Here is a 12906-nt window from a genome sequence, read left to right as displayed (position 1 = left end):
TTCAATCCAACCGTGTTCGCTTCTTCTTTGTAGTCTCGATTATTAATTGAACAAATTGCAAAAGATTCAGCAACACAGATGTCCAGAATACTGTGTAATTATGCGATTAAAGCAGACGATTTTTAGCCGTAAGCGGTGCTGGAAGAACATGTCCGCTACAACCGGTGACGTCACGCGCATGCGTCATCATACGAGTAATCATTCCGCGACGTTTTCAACAGGATACTTCACAGGAAATTTAAAATTGCAATTTAGTAAACTCAACCGGCCGTATTGGCATGTGTTGCAATGTTAATATTTCATCATTGATATATAAACTATCAGACTGCGTGGTCGGTAGTAGTTGGTTTCAGTAGGCCTTTAACATTTCCGTATTTTCCTGTTACTTTACGCCTATTTGATTTTTTTATTCCACTTTGTATGTTTTTTTTGTGTAAAAGTATCTTTCGAACACGGGGGTGTCGGGACTTTGGATCACTCAAATGTGATTTTCCGTACTTTGTGTTGCTCACACAAACATTTACGGTCTATCTCATGTTTGTTCAAGAGTGCAATTCAATATTTGTATGGAATAATAAATAGTGTGATGCACGTCGATTTGTTGACAGAGCCCAAAGTCTAGTTGAAAGAAAACACTGCAATGAATAAACGGGCAGCTTTTGAAGGTTGACTGACAGTATATAAGAGCAGCTCTTGTTCATGAGCTCTATCTACACAGAAGCAAGAAGGAGCTCTCACCTGCAGGTTTGTACTCGCATGCTTTTTGTCGTCTCTCTCGTGCAGATTGTGATGACTCAGCAGCTCTTTTGGGTTTCTCAGTCCGTCGTCCTCAACCTCTGCACCATCTTCCTGGCCAAGATGCTGACTGTGACTTTAGTTCTTTGTGCATCGGTGGCACTGGCTACAGCTGACGGTGAGCAGCAAAACACCAAGTGTTCTACAGGATGGACACACAGAAACAGACGGACAGTCAGTCACTGGTTCTTGTTTGTCCACTCTAGATGCAGCTGCCAACCATACCGAGCTTTTTGCGTCACAGTGTCCACCCAACTGGCAAAAACACAACCAACGGTGTTTCTACTTTGAATCCTCCACCAAGAACTGGGTTAATGCTGAGGTGGGTATCATTATTTCATGCTCATAGACAGCTGCTCAGATGGTTTGGTGTGTAAGAGACGTGTTTCTCTGGCTCTACCCTCCGCAGAAACAATGCCAGACCATGGGTGGGAACCTCGCATCGATACACCAGGATGACGAGCATAAATTCCTTCAGACCTTGAGTCAGGCAGAAGCATGGCTTGGAGGCTCAGATTGCCAAACGGTAGTAAGAACTTTCCCTAAATTTCATTTTTGTGTTTTGAGGCTAACATGATTCACCGCGTGTACAGGCTGGAAACTGGTTATGGAGTGATGGTACGGGCATGTCCGGAACTTTCTGGTGTCCACAAAAACCGGACGACACGCTGGATGAGTGCTGTCTGCAGACCAACTCACAAAGTAGACAGACTTAAGATCTGATCTTAATCAATCTCAGTAACTACATTTGTTAAAAAGAGATGACATTTTCTCTTTGTTAACAGTCGGCAAATGCTGGGATGATGTCGCCTGTAACACACTACTGCCTTTTGTGTGTGCAAAGCCACTTTAGACTGCAGGTATGTACAGTGACACGGTTTTGTTGCAGTCTCGTGCATATTCAAACTCTCTTTTTTATCATGCTATGTCAAAAGGCTGACCTGGACCCAAGCAGGCAGAAGACTGCGGATGGATGGATAATCCTTTCATACATGTAATAAACATATTGAGAATTGACATGTCCATTTTGAAATTCTTTTTTTTACAAATATTTACACACCTAATTCTCCTCTCTGAGCTGCTACCTTACCGTGGTAGAGGAGGTTGCGTGTCCCAATGATCCTAGGAGCTATGTTGTCTGGGGGCTTTCATGCCCCCTGGTAGGGTCTCCCAAGACAAACAGGTCCTAGGTGAGTGATCAGACAAAGAGCAGCTCAAAGACTTCTATGGAATTACAACAAAATGAACTCAGATTTCCCTCGCCCGGACGTGGGTCACCGGGGCCCCGCTTTGGAGCCAGGCCCGGAGTTGGGGCACGATGGCGAGCGCCTGGTGGTCGGGCCTGTCCCCATGGGGCCCGGCCGGGCACAGCCCGAAGAGGCAACGTGGGTCATCCCTCCAATGGGCTCACCACTCATAGGAGGGGCCATAGAGGTCGGGTGCATTGTGAGCTGGGCGGCAGCCGAAGGCAGGGCACTTGGCGGTCCGATCCTCGGCTACAGAAGCTAGCTCTTGGGACGTGGAACGTCACCTCACTGGGGGGGAAGGAGCCTGAGCTAGTGCGCGAGGTAGAGAAGTTCCGGCTGGACATAGTCGGACTCACCTCGACGCACAGCAAGGGCTCTGGAACCAGTTCTCTCGAGAGGGACTGGACCCTCTTCCACTCTGGCGTTGCCGGCAGTGAGAGGCGACGGGCTGGGGTGGCAATTCTCGTTTCCCCCCAGCTCAAAGCCTGCACGTTTGAGTTCAACCCAGTGGACGAGAGGGTAGCTTCCCTTCGCCTTCGGGTGGGGGGACGGGTCCTGACTGTTGTTTGTGCTTACGCACCAAACAGCAGTTCAGAATACCCACCCTTTTTGGGCACACTCGAGGGAGTACTGGAAAGTGCTCCTCTGGGTGATTCCCTTGTCCTACTGGGAGACTTCAACGCTCATGTTGGCAACGACAGTGAAACCTGGAGAGGCGTGATTGGGAAGAATGGTCGCCCGGATCTAAACCCGAGTGGTGTTTTGTTATTGGACTTTTGTGCTCGTCACGGATTGTCCATAACAAACACCATGTTCAAACATAAGGGTGTCCATATGTGCACTTGGCACCAGGACACCCTAGGCCGCAGTTCCATGATCGACTTTGTAGTTGTGTCATCGGATTTGCGGCCTTATGTTTTGGACACTCGGGTGAAGAGAGGGGCGGAGCTTTCTACCGATCACCACCTGGTGGTGAGTTGGCTGCGATGGTGGGGGAGGATGCCGGACAGACCTGGCAGGCCCAAGCGCATTTCGAGGGTCTGCTGGGAACGTCTGGCAGAGTCTCCTGTCAGAGAGAGTTTCAATTCACACCTCCGGGAGAACTTTGAACATGTCACGAGGGAGGTGCGGGACATTGAGTCCGAGTGGACCATGTTCCGAACCTCTATTGTCGAGGCGGCTGATTGGAGCTGTGGCCGCAAGGTTGTTGGTTCCTGTCGTGGCGGTAATCCCAGAACCCGTTGGTGGACACCAGCAGTGAGGGATGCCGTCAAGCTGAAGAAGGAGTCCTATCGGGTTCTTTTGGCTCATAGGGCTCCGGAGGCAGTGGACGGGTACCGACGGGCCAAGCGGTGTGCAGCTTTAGCGGTCGCGGAGGCAAAAACTCGGACATGGGAAGAGTTCGGGGAAGCCATGGAAAACGACTTCCGGACGGCTTCGAAGCGATTCTGGACCACCATACGGCGCCTCAGGAAGGGGAAGCAGTGCACTATCAACACCGTGTATGGTGCGGATGGTGTTCTGCTGATTTCGACTGCGGATGTTGTGGATCGGTGGAGGGAATACTTCGAAGACCTCCTCAATCCCACCAACACGTCTTTCTTTGAGGAAGCGGTGCCTGGGGAATCTGTAGTGGACTCTCCTATTTCTGGGGCTGAGGTCGCTGAGGTAGTTAAAAAGCTCCTCGGCGGCAAGGCCCCGGGGGTGGATGAGATCCGCCCGGAGTTCCTTAAGGCTCTGGATGCTGTGGGGCTGTCTGGGTTGACAAGACTCTGCAGCATCGCGTGGACATCGGGGGCGGTACCTCTGGATTGGCAGACCGGGGTGGTGGTCCCTCTCTTTAAGAAGGGGGACCGGAGGGTTTGTTCCAACTATTGTGGGATCACACTCCTCAGCCTTCCCGGTAAGGTTTATTCAGGTGTACTGGAGAGGAGGCTTCGCCGGATAGTCGAACCTCGGATTCAGGAGGAACAGTGTGGTTTTCGTCCTGGTGGTGGAACTGTGGACCAGCTCTATACTCTCGGCAGGGTTCTTGAGGGTGCATGGGAGTTTGCCCAACCAGTCTACATGTGCTTTGTGGACTTGGAGAAGGCATTCGACCGTGTCCCTCGGGAAGTCCTGTGGGGAGTGCTCAGAGAGTATGGGGTATCGGAATGTCTTATTGTGGCAGTCCGGTCCCTGTATGATCAGTGTCAGAGCTTGGTCCGCATTGCTGGCAGTAAGTCGGACACGTTTCCAGTGAGGGTTGGACTCCGCCAAGGCTGTCCTTTGTCACCGATTCTGTTCATAACTTTTATGGACAGAATTTCTAGGCGCAGCCAAGGCGTTGAGGGGTTCCGGTTTGGTGGCCACAGGATTAGGTCTCTCCTTTTTGCAGATGATGAAGTCCTGATGGCTTCATCCGGCCGGGATCTTCAGCTCTCACTGGATCGGTTCGCAGCCGAGTGTGAAGCGACCGGAATGAGAATCAGCACCTCCAAGTCCGAGTCCATGGTTCTCGCCCGGAAAAGGGTGGAGTGCCATCTCCGGGTTGGGGAGGAGACCCTGCCCCAAGTGGAGGAGTTCAAGTACCTAGGAGTCTTGTTCACGAGTGGGGGAAGAGTGGATCGTGAGATCGACAGGCGGATCGGTGCGGCGTCTTCAGTAATGCGGACGTTGTATCGATCCGTTGTGGTGAAGAAGGAGCTGAGCCGGAAGGCAAAGCTCTCAATTTACCGGTCGATCTACGTTCCCATCCTCACCTATGGTCATGAGCTTTGGGTCATGACCGAAAGGATAAGATCACGGGTACAAGCGGCCAAAATGAGTTTCCTCCGCCGGGTGGCGGGGCTCTCCCTTAGAGATAGGGTGAGAAGCTCTGCCATCCGGGAGGAGCTCAACGTAAAGCCGCTGCTCCTCCACATCGAGAGGAGCCAGATGAAGTGGTTCGGGCATCTGGCCAGGATGCCACCCGAACGCCTCCCTAGGGATGTGTTTAGGGCACGTCCAGCTGGTAGGAGGCCACGGGCTATGTCTCCCGGCTGGCCTGGGAACGCCTCGGGATCCCCTGGGAAGAGCTAGACGAAGTGGCTGGAGATAGGGAAGTCTGGGCTTCCCTGCTTAGGCTGCTGCCCCCGCGACCCGACCTCGGATAAGCGGAAGATGATGGATGGACACACCTAATTTTGACCTGCATCCTCCAATCGTCACGTGCACAGAACAGGTAATAGACACAGGCCTAGTCATCGGCGGTCACTGGAAGCGAGTATGACGATCCTCCCTTATGGAGGATGCCTGTGCGTGACTTAGTTTGACGTGGGGAGACTGGTGCACAGACAGTCACCACACCTTCCTTGACAGATCCGGGCCAGGGTTCAGTGGCATGGAGTCCAAGACGACTGGGGACCCTTTTCTGCTGCAGCCTTCTTTCCGCCATCGCAGCCGTTATGATTGCTCCGTAGGGTTAGCAATCATCCTCCGCCTGTTCCACCGTTGAGGACTTGGGTCATTATTTCCCCATAACTGGGCCCCTAATGGATGTGGGGGTGCCTTCAACCGCCATCGCGGCCGCTGTGGTGGTTCTTACATCAACCTGTCTTCCGCCTGCTCTGCCGTTGAGGTTTGTCATTTATGTTATACTGTATGAAACTATAAAATGACAAACACAGAGGCTCTAGTTTTACACAAGGACCACTTTATTTTCTCTCTTTTCAAAACCCTCCGCTCTACTCCAACGCGACACCTCTTCCACTCTTCGCGCCTTCAAAATAAGAGCTCAAGGCATATACTGTATAACAGGAAATCAACATCACAAAGAGACAAAACCATAAAAATAGGTTACATTAGCATTAAAAACAGATATAAAGTATTGTCATCAAACAAATACTGCTGAGTGTTGAAACTATTTTGATGGTGGGAATATATGACTGGCCGCCATTTTAAGTTCTCAAAACATCCATTGAAATGGTGCACAAAATTAGTTTTTCAGTAAACATCTTACTATAAAATTGAACCACTTTCCACCTTAATATACAGTTACATACACAATTTCAACGGTTTACTTACAGACGTATCTTTTCCAAGGCTTGTAAGAGCTAACACAACTTGTCTACTTCTCATTATCTCATCAACTGAACTGACATCGTCAACCCGGAAGTTGCCAAACAAATCAAGCGTAGTATTTTCCTATTGCCACATGGTGTCAGTAAGAGTCTACAATCAATTGGGCATAACGCATTTGTTGTGGGTCTACTGAAAATGTGCGCAAATGTGCTGGGTCAAAAGTATACATACAGCAATGTTAATGTTTGCTTACATGTCCCTTGGCAAGTTTCACTGCAATAAAGCGCTTTTAGTAGCCATCCACAAGCTTCTGGTTGAATTTTGGACCACTCCTCTTGACCAAATTTGGTGCAGTTCAGCTAAATGTGTCGGTTTTCTGACAGGGACTTGGTTCTTCAGCATGTTTAAGTCAGGATTTAGGGGAGCCCATTCTAAAACCTTGGCAAGTTTCACTGCAATAAGGCGCTTTTGGTAGCCATCCACAAGCTTCTGCTTGAATTTCTGACCGCTCATCTTGACAAAATTGGTGCAGTTCAGCATTGTCCACACGTTTAAGTCAGGACTGGATATCCCTAGAATGTCTTTGATATAAAATACTCACAAGAATGCTTATTTGAATACTCATGCTTGAAATAAATCATTTTGCAACAAATTGTGCGTGTGATGAAATCCATGACCTGTTGACTTTTGCGTAAAAGTGTGGTTGAACAAAAAGTGCAAGCTAAGCGCGTGACTTCCTGCTTCCGTCAGTATGATAAGGCTCGAGCGGGAAAGACATGAGGCCTCATAAAATTCTTAGAAAAGGAACAATTCGCCCCAAAACTGTGGTCAACACCTTGCAAAAACGGCCACGCGTGGGCTGCAAGAGCAACCGATACACGCCCTGTTGACACCTCCCCTAGTTTGTGCATAAAAAGCGATGGATTCTGTACGAGAGCGCGCTTGCCTCCACGTCATCCAACGAGCTTGGCGATTGTGTTGCCCACTGCCCAGAGCCTCTGTGAGTACACGTTTTCTCATTGATGTGTTCGGAAAATTACCTTTTAAAAGTAACTGTTACTTTACCATAGGGCTGTAAGGTATACCGGTATTAGTGTAGTACCGCGGTACTAATGAATCATTTTCGGTACAATATATAGTGCTATATATTACAGTACTCTGAAAAGGACCCCCCCAAAAACAAAAGCAACTGGTGGAATCACACCTGACGTCCACTGTAATGATACCAAGTACAGTAACGTATCTCATCAATACGACTATGATTGAGTCGATATATTTTTGGCATCACATCTTCACTGCAAAAACTGAAATCTAAGTAAGAATAAATATCTCAAATAAGGGTGATATCGGCTTATTTTCTGTCTGATAAGATAATTCTTCTCACTAAGCAGATTTTATGTTAGCGTTTTACTTGTTTTATGTTTTGGTCCTAAATGATCTCAGTAAGATATTACAACTTATTGCTGAGATTGGATGACCTATATTGAGTAAAACATGCTTCAAACTAGAATATCAAGTGTTGCAAAGCTGTGTCATCAACACTCACAAGTATAAAACTACTTTTTTTATCACAAGTATAAAACTACTTTTTTAAAGTAAATATTCTTACTTCCAGCATGAAATAACAAATCATGACTTTGACACGATCGTGTCTCATAATTGAAACAGATGAGAGCCAAATAAACTTTGCTGTTTTATTTTCAATGAAACAAGAGAAAAGACGTACTCATATAGTATTACAGTTGGCACAGTCCAGTAAGCTGACAGTTAATATTTAAACATTTAAGATGTGACATTTGAAACTATTTTGAACAGAAATAGTTAATGTACATTCAGGTAAATACTTCAAAATTACTATTAAAAAAAATGTGGCTAGAGTTAGGAATAATATATATATGTATATATATATATATATATATATATATATATATATATATATATATATATATATATATATACACACCTCCTCTCTGAGCTGCAACTTTATCGTGGTAGAGGAGTTTGCGTGTCCCAATGATCCTAGGAGCTATGTTGTCCGGGGGCATTAAGCCCCCTGGTAGGGTCTCCCAAGGCAAACAGGTTCTAGGTGAGGGATCAGACAAAGAGCAGCTCGAAGACCTTTATGAAGAAGAAAAAGCATGGACCCAGATTTCCCTCACCCGGATGCGGGTCACCAGGGCCCCCCTCTGGAGCCAGGCCCGGAAGTGGGGCACGATGGCGAGCGCCTGGTGGCCGGGCCTATTCCCATGGGGCCCGGCCGGGCACAGCCCGAAGAGGCAACGTGGGTCACCCCTCCAATGGGTTCACCACCCATAGCAGGGGCCATAGAGGTCGGGTGCAATGTGAGCTGGGCGGCAGCCGAAGGCAGGGCACTTGGCGGTCCGATCCTCGGCTACAGAAGCTAGCTCTTGGGACGTGGAACGTCACGTCACTGGGGGGAAAGAGCCTGAGCTAGTGCGCGAAGTCGAGAAATTCCGGCTGGATATAGTCGGACTCACTTCGACGCACAGCAAGGGCTCTGGAACCAGTACTCTCGAGAGGGATTGGACCCTCTTCCACTCTGGCGTTGCCGGCAGTGAGAGGCAACGGGCTGGGGTGGCAATTCTTGTTTACCCCCGGCTCAAAGCCTGTACGTTGGAGTTCAACCCGGTGGACGAAAGGGTAGCCTCCCTCCGCCTTCGGGTGGGGGGACGGGTCCTGACTGTTGTTTGTGCTTATGCACCAAACAGCAGTTCAGAGTACCCACCCTTTTTGGGTACACTCGAGGGAGTACTGGAAAGTGCTCCCCCGGGTGATTCCCTTGTCCTACTGGGGGACTTCAACGCTCACGTTGGCAACGACAGTGAAACCTGGAGAGGCGTGATTGGGAAGAATGGCCGCCCGGATCTGAACCCGAGTGGTGTTTTGTTATTGGACTTTTGTGCTCGTCACAGTTTGTCCATTACAAACACCATGTTCAAACATAAGGGTGTCCATATGTGCACTTGGCACCAGGACACCCTAGGCCGCAGTTCCATGATCGACTTTGTAGTTGTGTCATCGGATTTGCGGCCTTATGTTTTGGACACTCGGGTGAAGAGAGGGGCGGAGCTTTCTACCGATCACCACCTGGTGGTGAGTTGGCTGCGATGGTGGGGAAGGATGCCGGACAGACCTGGGAGGCCCAAATGCATTGTGAGGGTCTGCTGGGAACGTCTGGCAGAGTCTCCTGTCAGACAAAGTTTCAATTCCCACCTCCGGAAGAACTTTGAACATGTCACGAGGGAGGTGCTGGACATTGAGTCCGAGTGGACCATGTTCCGCACCTCTATTGTCGTGGCGGCAGATCGGAGCTGTGGCCGCAAGGTAGTTGGTGCCTGTCGGGGCGGCAATCCTAAAACCCCTTGTTGGACACCAGCGGTGAGGGATGCCGTCAAGCTGAAGAAGGAGTCCTATCGGGTCCTTTTGGCTCATAGGACTCCGGAGGCAGTGGACAGGTACCGACAGGCCAAGCGGTGTGCGGCTTCAGCGGTCGCGGAGGCAAAAACTCGGAAATGGGAGGAGTTCGGGGAAGCCATGGAAAACGACTTCCGGATGGCTTCGAAGCGATTCTGGACCACCGTCCGCCGCCTCAGGAAGGGGAAGCAGTGCACTATCAACACCGTGTATGGTGCGGATGGTGTTCTGCTGACCTCAACAGCGGATGTTGTGGATAGGTGGAAGGAATACTTCGAAGACCTCCTCAATCCCACCAACACGTCTTCCTATGAGGAAGCGGTGCCTGGGGAATCTGTGGTGGGCTCTCCTATTTCTGGGGCCGAGGTCTGGGGCTAAAAACCTCCTCGGTGGCAAGGCCCCGGGGGTGGACGAGACCCGCCCGGAGTTCCTTAAGGCTCTGGATGCTGTGGGGCTGTCTTGGTTGACAAGACTTTGCAGCATCGCGTGGACATCGGGGGCGGTACCTCTGGATTGGCAGACCGGGGTGGTGGTTCCTCTCTTTAAGAAGGCGGACCGGAGGGTGTGTTCCAACTATCGTGGGATCACACTCCTCAGCCTTCCCGGTAAGGTTTATTCAGGTGTACTGGAGAGGAGGCTATGCCGGATAGTCGAACCTCGGATTCAGGAGGAACAGTGTGGTTTTCGTCCTGGTCGTGGAACTGTGGACCAGCTCTATACTCTCGGCAGGGTTCTTGAGGGTGCATGGGAGTTTGCCCGACCAGTCTACATGTGCTTTGTGGACTTGGAGAAGGCATTCGACCGTGTCCCTCGGGAAGTCCTGTGGGGAGTACTCAGAGAGTATGGGGTATCGGACTGTCTTATTGTGGCGGTCCATTCCCTGTACGAACAGTGCCAGAGCTTGGTCCGCATTGCCGGCAGTAAGTCGAACACATTTCCAGTGAGGGTTGGACTCCGCCAAGGCTGTCCTTTGTCACCGATTCTGTTCATAGATTTTATGGAGAGAATTTATAGGCGCAGTCAAGGCGTTGAGGGGTTCCGGTTTGGTAACCGAAGGATTAGGTCTCTGCTTTTTGCAGATGATGTGGTCCTGATGGCTTCATCTGACCGGGATCTTCAGCTCTCGCTGGATCGGTTCGCAGCCGAGTGTGAAGCGACCGGAATGAGAATCAGCACCTCCAAGTCCGAGTCCATGGTTCATCCCCCGGAAAAGGGTGGGATGCCATCTCCGGGTTGGGGAGGAGACCCTGCCCCAAGTGGAGGAGTTCAAGTACCTCGGAGTCTTGTTCACGAGTGAGGGAAGAGTGGATCGTGAGATCGACAGGCGGATCGGTGCGGCGTCTTCAGTAATGCGGACGTTGTACCGATCCGTTGCGGTGAAGAAGGAGCTGAGCCGGAAGGCAAAGATCTCAATTTACCGGTCGATCTACGTTCCCATCCTCACCTATGGTCATGAGCTTTGAGTCATGACCGAAAGGATAAGATCACGGGTACAAGCGGCCGAAATGAGTTTCCTACGCCGTGTGGCGGTGCTCTCCCTTAGAGATAGGGTGAGAAGCTCTGCCATCCAGGAGGAACTCAAAGTAAAGCAGACTTGCGCCACAGAGATTTCACTCCAGCCTCCCCCCAAAAGTGAGGAAACAACACGGAAGCTGGCAGTCTTAAGTTCCACCCGATTGGCGCCAGCTTCGACGGTGGGAGGAATCATTGACTAATGATTGGCCACCGCCTGCCTCAAGCCGGGAAACTTCCGGTTAAATAGGTGCCAACCCGCCTGACGGGGAATAGGGTAAAGCGCGACTAGCAAACGTCAACAATTGCACCAAAGATGATCAGAAAAAAAGGGAAAACTGTGAGAAAGAAAACAAAGATACCAGCTCTTCGAGTATCAAGCTAGAATGTCAGAACAATGCGCACAGGGCTCTTGGACAACCTTGATCTCATTGGCGACTCGTGCAAGACAGCTATCATTGACCGTGAGCTCCACCCACTTAATGTCGACATTGCTGCGCTCCAAGAGACACATCTTGCTGACTTTGGCTCTCCGAAGGAAAAGCACTATACTTTCTTCCGGCTGGGAAAGAGTGCAGGGAAATCCCGGGAATATAGTGTGGGATTTGCAGTGAATAACACTCTGCTTCCCATGATGGACCCACCGACAGGAGGGTTTGAGCAGATTCTTGTAATCCACCTTTCTACCAGCAGCGGACCAGCAAACCTGTTGTGTGCTTATGCCCCGACCCTCGACTCACCACCAGAGTCAAAAGACAAGTTCTACGAGGAGCTAGACGCGGCTGTCAACACCATCCGAAAAATGAGCATCTGCTACTTCTAGGAGACTTCAATGCCAGGACAGATGCTGACCACAAATCCTGGCCGGACTGCCTTGGTCACTTTGAAATGGGTAGTATGAACGAAAATGGACAACGTCTGCTAGAGCTGTGCTGCTACCACAAGCTCTGCATCACGAACACCTTCTTCCAGACTAAGCTTCTGCACTGGGTATCCTGGAGACACCCCAGATCTAAACATTGGAACCAGCTCGACCTCATCATCACAAGGCGAGAGGCCCTTAACAGCGTACTTCTCACAAGGACATTTCACAGTGCTGACTGCGACAAGGACCATTCACTAGTCCTCAGCAAGGTCAAGCTTCGACCAAAACCGATCAATCACACCAAGCAGAAGGCCCGTGAACGAATCAATGCCAGCGGTTATACAAACCCAGCTGTCACACAACGCTTCCTCACCTCCCTTGACCAAGCATTCTGTGGACCATCAATCAGGCAAAGTGCTGTGGACAAATGGAATTGCTTGCGTGATACCATCTACGACCAAGCCATTGCAACATACGGGAAGAGAACGAGAAGAAATGCAGACTGGTTTGAGGCTAGTGCTGTTGTGATGGAGCCAGTTAGAGAGGCAAAGCGTACCGCTTTCCTCAAGCACAAGGGAAACCCCTCACAGAGGAACATTGACGGCTTGAGAAACGCAAAGAGCGAAGCCCAGAGAATGGCACGTAGCTGTGCCAACAATTACTGGTTCTAGCTCCCCTCAAACATACAAAGGACCTCATACACGGGAGATATCAGGGGCATGTATGAGTGGATGAAGCAAGCAACCGGCCCGTCCGTCAAGAAAACAGCACCACTAAAAGCCAAGTCTGGTGAAGTGATCACTGACCGCAACAAGCAGATGGGCCGAACACTATACAGAGTTTTATGCCACTGAGAGCATTGTGTCAGAGGCGGGTCTGAATGGAGTTGCAAACCTGCCTGTTATGATGGAGCTCGACAAGGAACCCACGCAGGAAGAGCTCAGCAAAGCTATTGACAACCTTTTGTGCGGCAAGGCCCCAGGTGCTGACGGGATAACACCTGATGTCATA

The 12906-nt window shown here is 50.1% G+C and overlaps 1 protein-coding gene across 2 annotated transcripts; it reads left to right on the top strand.

Moving 5' to 3' along the window:
- Nucleotides 1-684: 684 nt before the first annotated feature.
- On the top strand, nucleotides 685-1812 carry LOC133535995 (type-2 ice-structuring protein-like). 2 transcript variants are annotated; one of them, XM_061876251.1, is made up of 7 exons: nucleotides 685-744; nucleotides 820-913; nucleotides 1002-1117; nucleotides 1205-1321; nucleotides 1389-1497; nucleotides 1581-1655; nucleotides 1731-1812. In XM_061876251.1, exons 1-6 carry the CDS (start codon nucleotides 700-702, stop codon nucleotides 1646-1648), a joined length of 549 nt encoding a protein of 182 aa, XP_061732235.1. In that variant the 5' UTR covers nucleotides 685-699; the 3' UTR covers nucleotides 1649-1655; nucleotides 1731-1812. The 2 variants fall into 2 exon arrangements, with proteins under 2 accessions (XP_061732235.1, XP_061732154.1); XM_061876170.1 differs by having other exon boundaries at nucleotides 742-913.
- The last annotated feature ends 11094 nt before the right edge of the window (nucleotides 1813-12906 follow it).

The sequence above is a fragment of the Nerophis ophidion genome, linkage group LG01 (assembly GCF_033978795.1).
Source record: "Nerophis ophidion isolate RoL-2023_Sa linkage group LG01, RoL_Noph_v1.0, whole genome shotgun sequence".
In the NCBI taxonomy this organism is placed as follows: Eukaryota; Metazoa; Chordata; class Actinopteri; order Syngnathiformes; family Syngnathidae; genus Nerophis; species Nerophis ophidion.
Note: the sequence above shows the minus strand (reverse complement) of the source record. Positions and strands in the feature narration are given on the sequence as shown.